Source organism: Grampus griseus (assembly GCF_964374135.1).
Source record: "Grampus griseus genome assembly, chromosome: 4".
Taxonomy (NCBI): domain Eukaryota; kingdom Metazoa; phylum Chordata; class Mammalia; order Artiodactyla; family Delphinidae; genus Grampus; species Grampus griseus.
The window spans coordinates 142,797,954-142,811,668 of NC_138997.1; the positions used below are offsets into that span (position 1 = coordinate 142,797,954).

At 57.8% G+C, this 13,715-nt stretch overlaps 1 protein-coding gene across 2 annotated transcripts in view; it reads left to right on the plus strand.

Annotated features, from left to right (window-relative positions):
• Positions 1-1,955: 1,955 nt before the first annotated feature.
• The window catches only part of ZFYVE28 (zinc finger FYVE-type containing 28), a gene marked incomplete at both ends in the record, with an annotated part of 117,359 nt that continues 105,599 nt past the window's right edge, over positions 1,956-13,715 (plus strand). For both annotated transcript variants that reach the window (XM_082653702.1, XM_082653703.1), the window contains one exon: positions 1,956-1,994. In XM_082653702.1, the coding sequence (XP_082509828.1) occupies positions 1,956-1,994 (39 nt within the window). The remainder of the gene's footprint in view (positions 1,995-13,715) is intronic.

Below are 13,715 nucleotides of genomic sequence, written 5' to 3' on the forward strand. Positions count from 1 at the left end.
TTGGGAAGGTCAGGAGAAAATGGTTGTTTATTGAACCATGTGACCACAGGAAGTCAGCCAGGGAGAGGGTGGATAGAGGGACTTCCAAGGACCGAGTCCCGGGGTTCTAGAGTCAGGATGTTGAGGAGCAAGGAGATGCCAGCCAAGGAGACTCAAGAGGAGCAGCCACAGCAGGAGAGGCAGAGAGTGAGACCTGTTCCAGCCAAGTAAGGACAGTGTGTCCAGGAGGGGAGTACTCAGCTGGGACACTTGTTCCTGGAAGAGGCGGGGCTGAGCTCTCATAGTTGGATTTAGCAACATGGAGGTCAAGTATGACTTAGTTAAAGAGGCTGGGAGGAGGGGCTGGGTGAAAATCTGATTGGAGCAGGCTCAAGAGAGAAAAGGTGGAAATGAATTGGAGATAAGAGGCAACTCCGGAGGGGTTTTGCTCTTTAGGGGAGCAGTGACTGGGTGGTAGCTGGAGGGGAGTGGGGAGGATCAATCAGGTCCTCAAAAACGAACCCGGAGGACTGCCAACACTCAGGGAAATCTCAGACGGCTGCCGGTGCCTAGACTCACGTTGACTCTAATGGAATAGAGGGGCCAGGGAGTCCAGCCCAGCTGAGCACCTGGACGCTGGGCCAGTGATAACATGAGCAGCAGAGAATAAATTCTCTATCGAGAGAGTTACCTCCCTCTTGTGCACCCTAAATCCGCACGTACCCGAAGTGCTGCTGGGTGGGGGCAGGGGAAAGCGCAAGGCGGTTGGGGGAGGGTCCCCTCCTACAGCCAGAGCGCAGCAGCCTCTTTGTCCCTGATTCTTCAGGCACCAGAGGGAGTTTCAAGTGAGACCACACACTTGTTTTTAGCTTTCTGCTTAGCACTTAATAGATTCTCAGATTTTGTTGATTGTTTTTATGGGTCCAAATTAGGGCATGGCTAGGGGAAGTAGTGAATACGGGAGAGTATCTTTTTAAAAAGCATCGTTTATTGTGGCGATTAAAAAAAAAAAAAAGCACCGTTAACTTTAGTCAAGGAGCTGGGAAGAAGACCAAAAAGGTGGTGAGCGAAAGCAAGAAGATGGGAAACAAGAAAGACGAGAACTGGCCCGCAGAGCTAGGGAAGTTGCACGTGGGTGGTGCTGGTGCTGAGGGGACGCGCCTCGGCCCCCTTTCGGGTCTCGCCTGCTTCCCTTCCCCCCGTACCTGTCAGCGGGCTCCGCAGGCGCTCCGGAACCTCCCTTCTCGCCACCGCCCGCCTCACAGAAATTGCAGGGCTAGCGGGCGCGAGGGGATTGGGGAATAGCAGTGGATCTCCCCTTCCACTTCTGCTCGGCCGGACCGGCAACCCTCAGGGCAGGGGCGGTGCTGGGGCGCAGTTTGGGCGTTGTCACCTAGCAACCACTGTACGCTCCGGAGCCGTCCGAGGGGAGACTACAACCCCCAGAATGCACAGCGCCCGCAGCCCAGGAAGGTCGCCACATCCAGGGCCCCTTCTTCCCCGCAATGCCCATCGGGACTTGTAGTTCTCGGCCCCTCCGGGCGCGCCGGGTCGCCTGCGGGGGAGCGCGCCTCGGGCGGGGCGCGGCGCGGCGCAGCGACCGGATTGGGCAGCCTCGGTGGCTTGCGGCTGGCCTGGGGCTCGCGGCGCGTCGGCGCATGTGTGGCTCGGGCGGCGGTGGCCGGCCGAGGCACCTGGTGTCAGTGAGCCGCGAGGAGCCGGCGCCCCCGTGCCTGGTCAGTCAGCGCGTCCGCGTGCCCACCGCGGTCTGCGGGTCAGTGCCGCGCGCAGCTCTCCGAGCATCTCCCGGCGGCGCACCTGCTCCGCGCACCTGACGCCGCCCGCCCGGCGCCCCGGGTCCGCGCGGGACCCCGGCCCGGCCCTGCCCCGCGTCCGCCTGCCCCGCGCTGCAGCCGGGCCCAGGCGCAGCGCTGCGGAGGTGAGGGCCGCCGGGGCCGGGCCGGGCCGGCGCGGCGATGATGAACAGGTTCCGAAAGTGGCTGTACAAACCCAAGGTGAGCGGACCCGTCCCTCGTTGCCGAGGCAGACCCCCTTTCCCGGTCGGGACCGGCCACTCCGTGGTGCCGCCGACACCCTACCCTCCACTCCGCGACTTGCTCACACCGTCGCCCTCCCCCTTACACGGGTCCCCCCACCCCGCCCGGTTCCAAACCTCCCCTGCTGCTCTTACCCTCGGCCGGGGTGCACTCCCTCCCCACGCCTGTCCGCTGCCAGATGGGCCCCTCTCCCTTCTCATTCCGGTCCTGCGTGGTGCCCTGCTCACACCTCGTGGTCGCCCGAGCAGACCCCCTCCTACTTCTCCTGGGTCCCGGAAAAACCTTTCCATCCCCCCTCCTTACACCAGGGATGACTCTCTCGTTCCTCTTCTGCCTCCCCCCCCCCATTATCCTGGACCCGGAATGTACCTCTTAACCTCCCTCCGCAATCCGGAACAGACCCTCTCCCCACTTACCCCAGGTTCTGGAGGGGACCCCCATGTCCCTCTCCCGGGTCCCGGACGGACCCCTCCTTCCTTGTGTGTGCAGAGCGGGTCCCCATCCCACTGTCCCGGCCCTGCCTTCCCGACCCAGGACCGATCCGTGCCTCGGCCCAGTTCGCGTCCCCATCCTTGTCCCGTGCCCATTTTTTCCCGTGCCCACCCGCGTGCTGTCAAATGCAGGGCAGTCCCCTGCCCGGCGGTGGCGGGGTGAGTGCGCCCGGGGCCGCAGGCTCAGCGGGGTCGGAGGTGCGGTCCTCCCGGCGCTGCGCCCCTCCCCGGCCGTGGGGTCGGGGTCTGGGCAGCGCGCCCTGCTCCTCGGCAGCTGCGCCAGTCGCACTGCGGGCGCTGCGTCCCTGCCGCCTGCCCAGGGCTCGTGTCCGCTGCGGCCAGAGCTAGTCCTAGTCTGGGTGCGGCGGTGCCCAGGAGCCGGGCGCAGAGTCCTGGGGGCACCCTAGGCGTCCGGGGGTCGGACCCTGGCGGCTGGCACCGCGGTAGGGCTGGGGCGCTGGGGTCTTGGCTGGGGGAGCGTCTTGGCCGGGGTGGGGCCAGTGGTCACGTCTAGGCGCCTCGGACATCCACAGTGTGCCTGAGCGACCCAAGGAACACTGACCCCGCTTCGCCCCCTGCCCAGGGCTGACCACTTCTCTGGGTCTGGCTTTTCTGCTCCCCTCCCCCACCGTGGGTGATCTCCCAGGGTGGGCTGGTGGGGGGGAGGTGTTCCTGAAATCTCTGCTCTCCTGCAGCGGGTCCGTTGGAGGATGGGCACCCGAGGTCCTGGGGCGAGTTCAGGGACCGGAAGGGCTCATACTTCATCGCCTTTGGGGTCGGAGAGTTCTCCCAGTGTTGGGTCGAGGGCTTTGGGTGCCTGGGACCGCCCCTTGCTCGGCCTTGGCCTGGCCCAGAGAGGATATGGGTTCTTACTTGCTCGGTGCAGCTGCGCAGCCCTGCTCCCCCTTCGCACCTCCCTGTCTTTGTAGCAGTTGCTTATTGGTGGTGTTTTGGTGTGACCCTGGTGCTTCCCGGAGCTGCCTGTGGTTTGGGGCCTCCCTGCCCTTGGCAGCCTCCTGCCCAGCCCTCTCCTTGCTGCAGTCCCCCCAGGCGGCTCTGATCCTACCTGCTGGTGCTGGGTAGGGTGCCAGGGGAGGGCGGCAGCCTGTGCACGCGACGTGTGTACGAGGAGTGGCTTTTTGTTTGTGTGGCTTCTGTCACCAGTTAAAGACCAAGGGGACTTGTCAGAAGGCTGTTGTGAGGGTTATAGCAGCAGCAGCAGTTCTTCAGTGATAAACGGCAGGGCCAGCAGAGAAATGTATCATAGTAACGTTCTGGTGTCTCTGAAAACACATTTGCCAAGGGTACTAGGGCCCCGCATGCCTTTTTCCAGACGTGGCTGTGGAAGAGGACTTGCTTCTAGGATTGCCTAACTGTAATACGTTGTTGGAAGGGACGGAAAAGCAACGTGGAATCTGTTTCATCTGCAGCTGAATGATTTCAGTGGCCCTGCCTGTTTCAGTTTAGGGAAAAGTCTTTAAAAGTGGAAAATGATACTACCCGTGAGACTGTGCCCCAGAATTGAGAGTCGTGTTCCTAATTTTCCCTCTCAGCAGGCAGTTGCCCTTCCAAAGCCAGCCCCCGGGCTGACCAGGGCAAGGTGGAGAGCTGGTGAGTCAGCCAATCCCAGCGACTCAGCCCAGAGCTGTGCGCCTTAGGAGAAGGGAGGGGATAGCGTTTCATCTGGTCCTCTCCTTTCCTTCACTGTGGTGTCTTGGCCTGCTGTCTGACCCCCGGACTCAAGACACATCTCTGTGTGTTTGCCCAGCGGTCAGTCTGAGCATGGTAGTTCCTTGTTGGACATCTATCTTTGGGGTTAAATGTCTTAATTATTTGAAGGGTTGGAGTGGGTTAGGCCACCCCAGTAGCTTTTCATTTTTCAAACCAGAGCTCATATACTGGCCTCAGGTTATAAATTGAATTTTATGCTTCCCCTTCCTGTCTGATTGAACACATTTTGGCACAAGTGAGAGCAGGAGTCAGTTCTGGGAGGTTTCCGGGCCTGGAAGGGTTGAAGTGTTAAATGTTAGCTGTGGGAGGATGTGTCTGAGGGAGATCGTTGCCTGTAGTTACGATGTTTTCCACTGTTGTATTTAGATGGATACACAATTCAAACTGAATTCTTGATTTAATCCCTGCTTTGGTTTAAAACTGAACACTGAGCTTCTTGTTCATTACAGTGCAGTGGAAAACATTCTGGAACCAAAAATATTCATTGTTCTTGTAGTTCTAAAAAGCGTTTGGAAATGCTTTAAAACATTCTTATATGACACTTAGAATTTTTGAGATCTGAATCATTAACAACTACCGAAGTTGAGTAACAAACAGACCAACCTGATGTGTACAGTAGTTATTTGCAGACTCCCGTATTTCCATTTATTTTCTTTAAGGCAGTCTTTTAAACAGTATTTTGATTTTTTTCCATGGAAAGTGTTCAGGATTTCTAAGTGTCTTTGCTTTTGTTTAGGGAAAGGCTTTCCAAAAAAGAGTTAACGTTCAGAGGGGAAACATTTTGGAATACCGGGGTCTTCAGTTGAAACAAAAGTCTCAATACCTGTGTTTCATGCTGGGTTATAATTTTCTCGTTGATCCCTGCTGACTGTGCTAAGGTGTGAAATGCTGGTGCGGGGGTTGGAGGACCCAGACCGGACCCCACCAGGTCTTCTTGGCCACCATCAAAGAGCATGTTAGTAATGGTACAGGATGAACTTGTGTTTTCCATCTTTGAGGAAGAATTGACTGGCAGGTAGGTGGCATTGTCCAGATGAACGGCGATTACCACGCTCATGGTAATTACCATGGTAATTACCACGGTAATTACCACGCTTCATGTGCACCTCATGAAGAACTCTCTTGTCTGCACCCCCAAACCACTTCTGGGAGGTGGGTCATTGATCTTCCTTGTCCCCCTTCTTTGTGGGGAAGCATTCCTTGTAAGTACGGGGCTTTACCAAGTGATGTTTATCTGGAAACTTTGTCAGCATCCTGGGTTCCGATTAGGGATGAAATGACCTTCTCAGAGAGAAGCCGTGTAACCTGCTGGGTGTGTGCGCTTCTTGACAGAAGAGCCCTTTGATCTTTGCAGAGTTCAGTTCTGCCTGCTGTGGGCTGGGGGTGGGGGGATGTGTGTGGAGCTTCCCACGTGGCTGTTGATTTAACCCAGCCTCAGTCAGCAGCTGGGCATCCAGAGCCGTGCCCAGGGCCCCTCCCTCTCTCCAGAGTCCTGGTACACCCAGCCGTGGGCAGTGGGCATGGAGCTGCCCGTTGGTGGCTGGCACTCTGCACGTTGACCACCGGGTGGAGGGGGCCACACCCTGGAAGTGCAGCAGCAGTTGGGAGCCCTTCAGGTGTTAAATGAGCGGCCCCCGGGGCTGGGGAAAGGCCTGGGCTTGTGTCTGCACGGCCCCCGGCACACACAGACGATGAACAGCCCACTTGTCCTTACAGGGCTCCCCCACGGGGGCTGAGGGTGAGCGGTGACGACACGGATGACGGGGACCCAGAGAAACTCAGCCACACGGTCAGCAAAGCCCCCGGTTCGGAGCATGGCGGCAGGGGTCGTGGTGGAGGCGAGTGAGACGGTGGTCTTCCCACGACCTGGTCCTGCTGCCCTGGGCTCTGCACGGGAGCCTGAGCGTGACCGTGACTGGGACGCGACAGCAGCAGCACGGGCCTCGCTCTCCCCGCTCGCTCGAGCGGGAAACGAGCTGCTGTCCTCAGAGCACTGAGTGCAGCCCTCGCTGGGCACAGACACGGCTCCAGGGTCTTGGGATTTTAGTGTTAACTTCTAGCCAGGCTGCTAACTAGTTCTTTCTCGGCCGATAAATTCTGAGTGCCCAGCTGCGGCTGAGGCTGTCCTTGGAGCTGCACGTTTGTCTCCGAGGTGAGCTGCAGGAGAGCCAGTGGTGCGGACGCCTACTGCACAGGCTGTGCCAGCGCCGAGCTCCCTCTGCCAGCGGGTGCCTGGCCCAGAGCGGGGCTCGGAAGCCCCAGGAAGGATGCTCTGCTGTGCTGAGTCAGAGTGGGCTTGGCTGGCCCAGTGCACCTGTTTTTTGTCCCTGAATTCAGAAAGCGCTGGGCCCCGCTCCCTGCTGCCGGGTCTGGCCGCCCCACCTCCCCCAGAGAGCCTTCCTTACGACACACAAGCATCGTCAGGCCTGGGCAGATGGGAGGGCCCGAGAGTCCACTTGTCAAGGAGGCTTGTAGCACCCATGCCGGGTCTGCTAGGTAGACTCAGGGGCAGCTCTCGCCTCCTTTCCCAGGCTTTGCTGTACTTCTGTCTGGGGCTGCGGGAGCTTGTGGGGCTGCACACGCCCAGCCTGTGCCGCCGGCACTGGCCGGGAGGGGAGAGGCTGAGCTGCTGACAGGCTGCGAGCATCAATTTCTGTGCCAACTCTGTGCCAACTCTGATGTCATCACTTAGGGGTCTGTGCTTTACCATCAGTGCATTGTATTTATGGGAAATGTATGATACGGTTTCTGTTAAATGGGTGAGTCACAGGCAGGGAGGCTTAAGCTTCGCCTAATTGATATCTGGCCTTGGCGTCCAGCAGGCGGTGGCATGGCGGGAAAGGAACCCTCGGTGTACTGCCCCCCTCTGAACGGGAAGTGTGTTGGGCGACTTCATTTGACCCTTCATTCTGAGGTGGTGATGTCAGGAGGCTTTAGTGCCTCTCCATAAGGCTGCCAGACATTCCCAGAACACCAGATACACTTGTTTTGTAAGTGTGAAAATTCACATCTGAGAGTCCATAAGTGACTGAACGGTCATCTGCTGGTTTTGCAGGCAGAGTCTTGCTGGAGTTGACAGCATCGAGTAGCCACAGCCCTGAAGTGTGTGCCGTGTGCCCACACAAAGGTGGACAGAGGGGAGCTGATTCCAGTTCAGAGACAAATAAGTGTCTAGAATGTTGTGGGCTGTCAGCATTTCCCCCGTGTTTATTGCCCTCAGTCTTTGCGGCCCACGTGGCTTACGTGTTTTGTTGGTGTTGAAGCCACAGACAGGGCAGCACGGCCTGGGTGGGAACCCTGACCGCCCCTCCCACAGCCCTGTCTGCCAGGCGGGGGTGAGGGGACCCGTTGCCTGGAATTTGAGGGGACCATGTCTGTCAAAGGCTCACAGTGATGGCTCAAGAAATGCCCTCTGTCACTATCAGCGGAACTTGCAGGTGGGCCGGAGGTGTGGGGTTGAAACAGAACCGTGCGTGGAGGACTTTTTGAAGTCCCAGAGGCCATCGTGGCTGCCGGCTGCTCCTACTGGGTCATTTTGAGAATGAAATGTCTCGACGGGTGCCCCCCACCCCGACTTCTTTTCGTGCTCATTTGCTGAGAACAGACCCTGACTCAGGGCACTCCGGCGTCCCGGGGGTCCTTTTACCTGCGCCTTCCCCCGTAGCAGAGACGCTGCCTACCATCTGGATACCCTGTCCCAAGTGAAAGTCCTGGGACTGAGTTTTAGCCAGTGTGGACAACAGTGGGTTCCACCATGTCAGCCCCAACCCCAGACCTCTTGAGCTGTCCTCCTGTGGATGTGGTCTGCGTCCCTGGTTCCTTGGCAGGAGGCTCCGGATCCAGTAGAGGACCCCAGGGCCATGGGGGAGTGAAGGAGCTGGGGAAGGGGCTGGGAGTGAGTGACAGCTTAGGAGAGATCTCTGTTGCTTAAGGCACTGAGGCTTTGGGGGTGCTTGTTAACATTTGGATTATCCGAATGCACCCTGTCTTACAAATGAGGTGAACTTGCTGGAGCCTTCACAGGCAGGGGGAGGCAGGACTGGGATTGAACTCAGGTCTGTCTGACCCCAGAGCTGGAATCCGTAAGCAGCCCGTCCTGAGCTGTGCACGTCCTGCGGGAATGAGCTGTCGCTGCCATCAGGTTTTACATGAGTTCCATTTGGTGAAACAATTACTTTTGTACTTTTTACAGTTGGATTGCAAAGAAACTTAGATATTGATGGGCAATTCAAGTGTTTGAAGGAGGAAGACAAAAATGAATGGATTTTTTCCCACTGATCTGAATAGATTAAGCAAAAGTAGAACAGAACATTTCATGTTATGGTAATTTATGTAGAGTAGTTGCTTAAGATGAATGGAATGTTTTTTTCCTTCTTACAGTAAGTATTTTGAAGCCCTTCCATTTTCTCATAGTTTTCGTGCTGGACGGGGACAGGGCAATGTTGGGGGCACTCCACATGGGGCTCCCTTCATGGCTGAGGGCGTCCTTTGAGCTCTGCATGAGGGGCTCTGTAAGTCTCTGCCGTGGTGGGGTTTACTCCAGCTAATGCCTTCCCCTTGACAAACCACCCTCCAACCAAGGGGGTACACTGGCTGGGTTCTTGGGGAAAATGGGTTAGCATACCCATTGTAGGGATGATGTCTTTAGAACAGTAATTCTTTTCTTGCATTTTCAATTTTTGGAAATGTTTCCGATTGTTTTTAGGGATATTGTAGTTATAAAAAAGTCTAAAAGCAGACTCAACCACCTAGATGTTAGATGCATTTAAGAATTGTACACCCATGCGCACAGTAACATGAATAGCCAGGTGAAAACAGCCCCGATGTCCATCAACAGTGAACAGGGAAATACCGATAAAATGGGGTATATACACACAACGGAATACTATTCGGCCGCGAAAAGGAGTGAAGTACCCAGTGCAACGTGGATGAGCCTTGACAACCTGATGCTCCGTGTAAAGAAGCGAGACACAGAAGGACAAAGAGCGTGTGATTCCGTTTATGTGAAATGTCCAGGAAAGGCGAATCCACAGGGACAGGAAGTGGATCAGTGGTTGCCGCGGGGGTGGGGGGGGGATGAGGAACGATAGCAAAAACGTATGGGGTTTCTTTCGGCGAGGGCAATGAGAAAGCTTTAAAACTGGAGAGTGGACAACATTGCAAATGCACTAAACGGGGCTGGATTGCACGCTTTAAAATGGTTACTTGTAGGTTATGTGAATTTCACTTCAATTGAAAAAAAAGAATTTCAGCATTTTTGGAGAGATTTTTTTTTTTTTTTTGCAAATTGTAGTGTTTTTTTGAGATAAACAAGGGAAAAGATGTTTTGCAGCTGAGTGAAAAGATGCTCGGGGCCACATCTCTTGAGGGACTTGGCGTTCAGAGGCCCAGCTGCTTCCTTGTCCCCACGGGGCCAGCGCCCCATCGGGGGAGGGGCTGCCAACTCTCCCTCCTGGTGGTGTAGGCGTGGGGATGCTGCAGCCTGGCGAGCGCTCCCCGAAGAGGGGTGAGTGGACAGAGTCCTGCTGGGTCAGACATTGAGTGCCGGCTGGGTGGGTTGGAGGGATTCACACGTGGAGCCCCGCCCTCAGTGGCAGGGAGCTTGGGAAAGTCTCCCCACCCCCCCCACCTTTGGTGCTAAGAGTCACCTGGGTGCCTGGCGGAATAAAATGCAAAACCACCCCAGAAGGGCACCCCCCCCACCCCCAGGCAGCACCTCTGTGGTGGAATTCACAGTAAAAAGTTACAAAAGTCCCGAGAAAGTGATTCCCCCTCAGCAAGAATCAGAAACAGCAAAGGCTAAGGGGACTGCCGTTTACAACAGTCCGAGACGTGGGGGAAAGGAGACCACAAGGCAACACCCAGGCTCTTTTAAACAAAGGCCAAATGGAGCTCCCAGAATGAAAAAGACAGTCACTGGGTTTAAAAACTCAAAGCTGGAACCCAGCCCGAGGAATGGGTTAAACGTTGGAAGGGGTTGCTGACCTGGAAGGTGGTTGCAGAGATTACCCAGCAGGTGGCCAGGGCGGTGAAAGGCAACCTGAGGGGGGATGGGACACGGAGGACAAGGTGAGGGGTTCAAGGTGCATCTGACAGGGCTTCCAGGATGAGAGGCCAGAGAGAAGGGGACGCTTTTGTCAGTTGTGTTGATGGATGTTCAGGTTCAGTGAAGGCCAAGTCCTCAACGGAGTAAACGGGACTAAGTAGACAGGCACGTTGGATGCACGGCGTGTCGGGACTTCGAGGGAGGACAGTGGGCCGGAGACTCTGGGGGCCGAGGGATCTTGCCGGGAGGAGGCACCTGGCTCCACGCAGAGTCCCCGCGGGGCTGGGCTGCCATCCGCAGAGGAGAGTCAGATGAAGACAGTTTTACACGAAGACAAAAAAGTAACCGCCCCCAAATCCTTGCTGAAGGGAACTGGGGAATGTTCTCCAAAAGCCAAGTCAAAGTCAGGAGGAGGGAGTGGGAGGCGAGAAGCAGTCAGAAGTGAGCGTGGGGGCAGATCCCGGGAGCGGAGATGCTGGCGACAAGGAGCCTCAAGAGCCAGCCGGGATGGAAGCCCTGGACGGTAACGCCTGTAACGCCCTGGACGGTAATGCCCGGAACGCCCGGGACACCCGGGACGGCCTCGCTGGTTCAGGATGAGGCCGGAGGTGTTGGCCGGCTTCAGACCCTGAGCTGAGAGTGTGAGTTAACTCAGGCGAACCCTAGGAAAATAGCTACAGAAGGGTGAGTTCCAGACCAGGAGAGGGAAAAAAGAATAAAGAAGATGTAACCAATGCAGTCGAAGAAGGAGAGGAGGGCGAGAAGGCAGCAAAGCCAAGCACAGTAGATAAAAAGCAAGGAATAAAGCTTTAGGAGTCGTGGCAAATGCACTGCTATTCTCAGATATGCAGGTGGAGCAAGCCTGCCAGCTGGTGCCTCAGGGCAGCTTGAAGGAGGGGCAACCCCGGGGAGGGGTCTCTATCCCGCGCTGTAAGCTGGGCCAAGGTAACCCACCCACCCCACCGAGAAGTGGGTTGGCGGGAGCCGGGAAGCACGCTCCCGGGGATTTGCCTGCAGGTGGGGTGTTGCGGCTGCCCGGGGAGGGCCCTTCTCAGCCAGGGGCCGTCCTGGGGGCTGGGGGTGGGCCCCTCAGTCCTGGGGTGCGTCTGGGCCAGGGACGCGGCATCCCCTCTCCTCACTTCCATCCCTTACCTCTTCCGGGTCAGGCCGAGAGCCTCGTGCAGAAGGGCTGTGTCTGTTGGGTTGACTGGCCAGCACTGTGTAACTGGAGGTCCGTGCAGGGCCATCTTCTCCCCGCATTTGAGGTCGTGCACAGGTGTCCCTGACTGTCAGAGGAGGAGGTGGTCACACGTGGTCCTGCAGGCCGCTGCCCCCGGACAGGACCCTTGAACGTGGAGGACGTCTCAGCCCGGGACCTTCCACCCCGTTGGGTGTCTCTTGCGTCCTTGTGTGTCTTGCTGGTTTAGGCTCTTGTCTCCGTGTGGAGAGGGGTGATGAGTAGCCCACGTCCCCTGCGCCAGGAGCCCGCAGGCTGCTAGGAGGCGTCTGTCCCCTACCCCACACCCAGGCCCAGCGGTGGCTTTGCTCACAAGCCCAGGACGTGGGCTCAGGACCCCGGGTCAGCTCTGGTCTCCTCACCCGAGCGGGTGACCGATGTGCTCCCTGTGTTGACGGGCTCTGTTCTTTGGCCGAACGGGAGGCCCTCGGAAGCCCCCAGGGCTGGCTGCCCACCCCCACGGCCCCGTGACCTGGCTCCCGGGGACCCGGTCATGCAGGGCTGGCAGAGAGGACCCCGCCCAGACGCCCGCCGCTCATGTCGCTGATCAGGGACACTCGAGGTGCCGGACAAGGCGCTCATGGTGGGCCGTTTCCCCGCATCAGCCACGCCGGTGCCCCGGGCATCGTCCACCTGAGCGCCCGCAGCGCGCTCGTGTCTGGCCAGCGCTGGGCCAGCTGGGCGAGCAGGCTGGGGCTCTCTGGGACCGTGAGCACACCTACCAGCTCTTCACAGTCGGGGACACCCAGAAGGGACGGTGCGGGGGCAGCCAAGTGTCCGAGGCCTCCCCGGCGCCCCGTCCCACCGCGCGGGCCCCATCACGGCGGAACCCTAGATCACTGGCAGCCTGTCTTGTGGGTATTTGGAAACTGCTTTGAGAGAACCAAGGGGCCCACTTGAGTGACGGTGACTCGAATGCACGATGCTGGGCTCCATTGTCACATGGCGGCACCGCCTGGTTGCCCCTCCTTACCCTCCCGGCACCGACGGCACTGGGACCACCCCCCTGCCCACCGGCACCTTCCCTCTGACCAAGACCACAGCCTCGGGTCTGGCCCGCTCCCCACCTCTGCCCCCAGTGCCCCACTGTGACCTGAGGGACGTGGTCGGTGTGCAGCCTCTGACGGGCGCTGGGGCCCTGGGGAGGTCTGACTGGTCTATGCAGACGTGCTCCAGATTATCGTAGAGTCAAGGACTGTTGAGTGGACGCCCTGCCTCCCCACGGGGACAAAACCGGAAAGGCAAATGGCAGTGTCACGTGTGACACGTCACCTGTTTTCCCTGTGCAGCATGGCCTGTGGGGGGCTGGGGAGTCGTGGCTTCTGCTCCAAAGACTCGGACCCGGTGCGGGTGGACCGGTGTGCGTGCCCCGCTGTCTGGGGCTCCCCTCAGCGCCTTCCCAAGGATGTGCTTTGGGGCACACATCCGGCTTGTTGCTGAGGCCTGTTGGCGTTTTCTGGTTTTTTGTTATATATCTTGTTTTTTAGAAGAACTAGGTGACATTCACATGACATACAGTGAACCACGTCAGAGCGCACATTCAGTGCAGTCTCCCCCAGTTTACAAACTTTTCCAGCAGCCGCAGAAGCGCCCTGTATCCCTGATGTAATCTCTCCCCGCTCTCCCCTCCCCTAGCCCCCGGTAACCTCCAGTCTGCAGTCCGGACGTTTTGTATAAAAGGAGCCCCACAGTATGGGGCCTTTCGTGTCTGACTTTCTTCACGTTGTTTCATCCACGCTGTAGCACGTGTAGGACTTTCCTTTCTAAGGATGAGTCATATTCCACTGTACGGATAGGCCGCCCTTTATCTGTCCACTCATCCATCCACAGACATTGGGCTGTTTCCACCTTCTGGCCCTTGTGAATAAGGCTGCTGTGAACCTTCATGTACACGTTTTCGTGTAGACATATGTTTTCATTCTCCTGGGCAGGTACCCAGGAGCAGAGTCTGTGCCTAACATCGTGAGGAACTTCTAGACTCTTTCCCTGTTGTGGTTCTTGACAAATGCAGGGTGAGCGGTGGAGGAGGGGGGCAGGGCCTGTGAGAGCCACAAGGCGTCCAGACGGGGGACTGATGGCTGCCAGGCCTGTGTGCTCTGGCCTTTGGGCTGCCCCAACCCTGGTGAGCAGGTGTCCCGATGGGATCCCCACTTCTCGGTGCTCATCAACCAGGA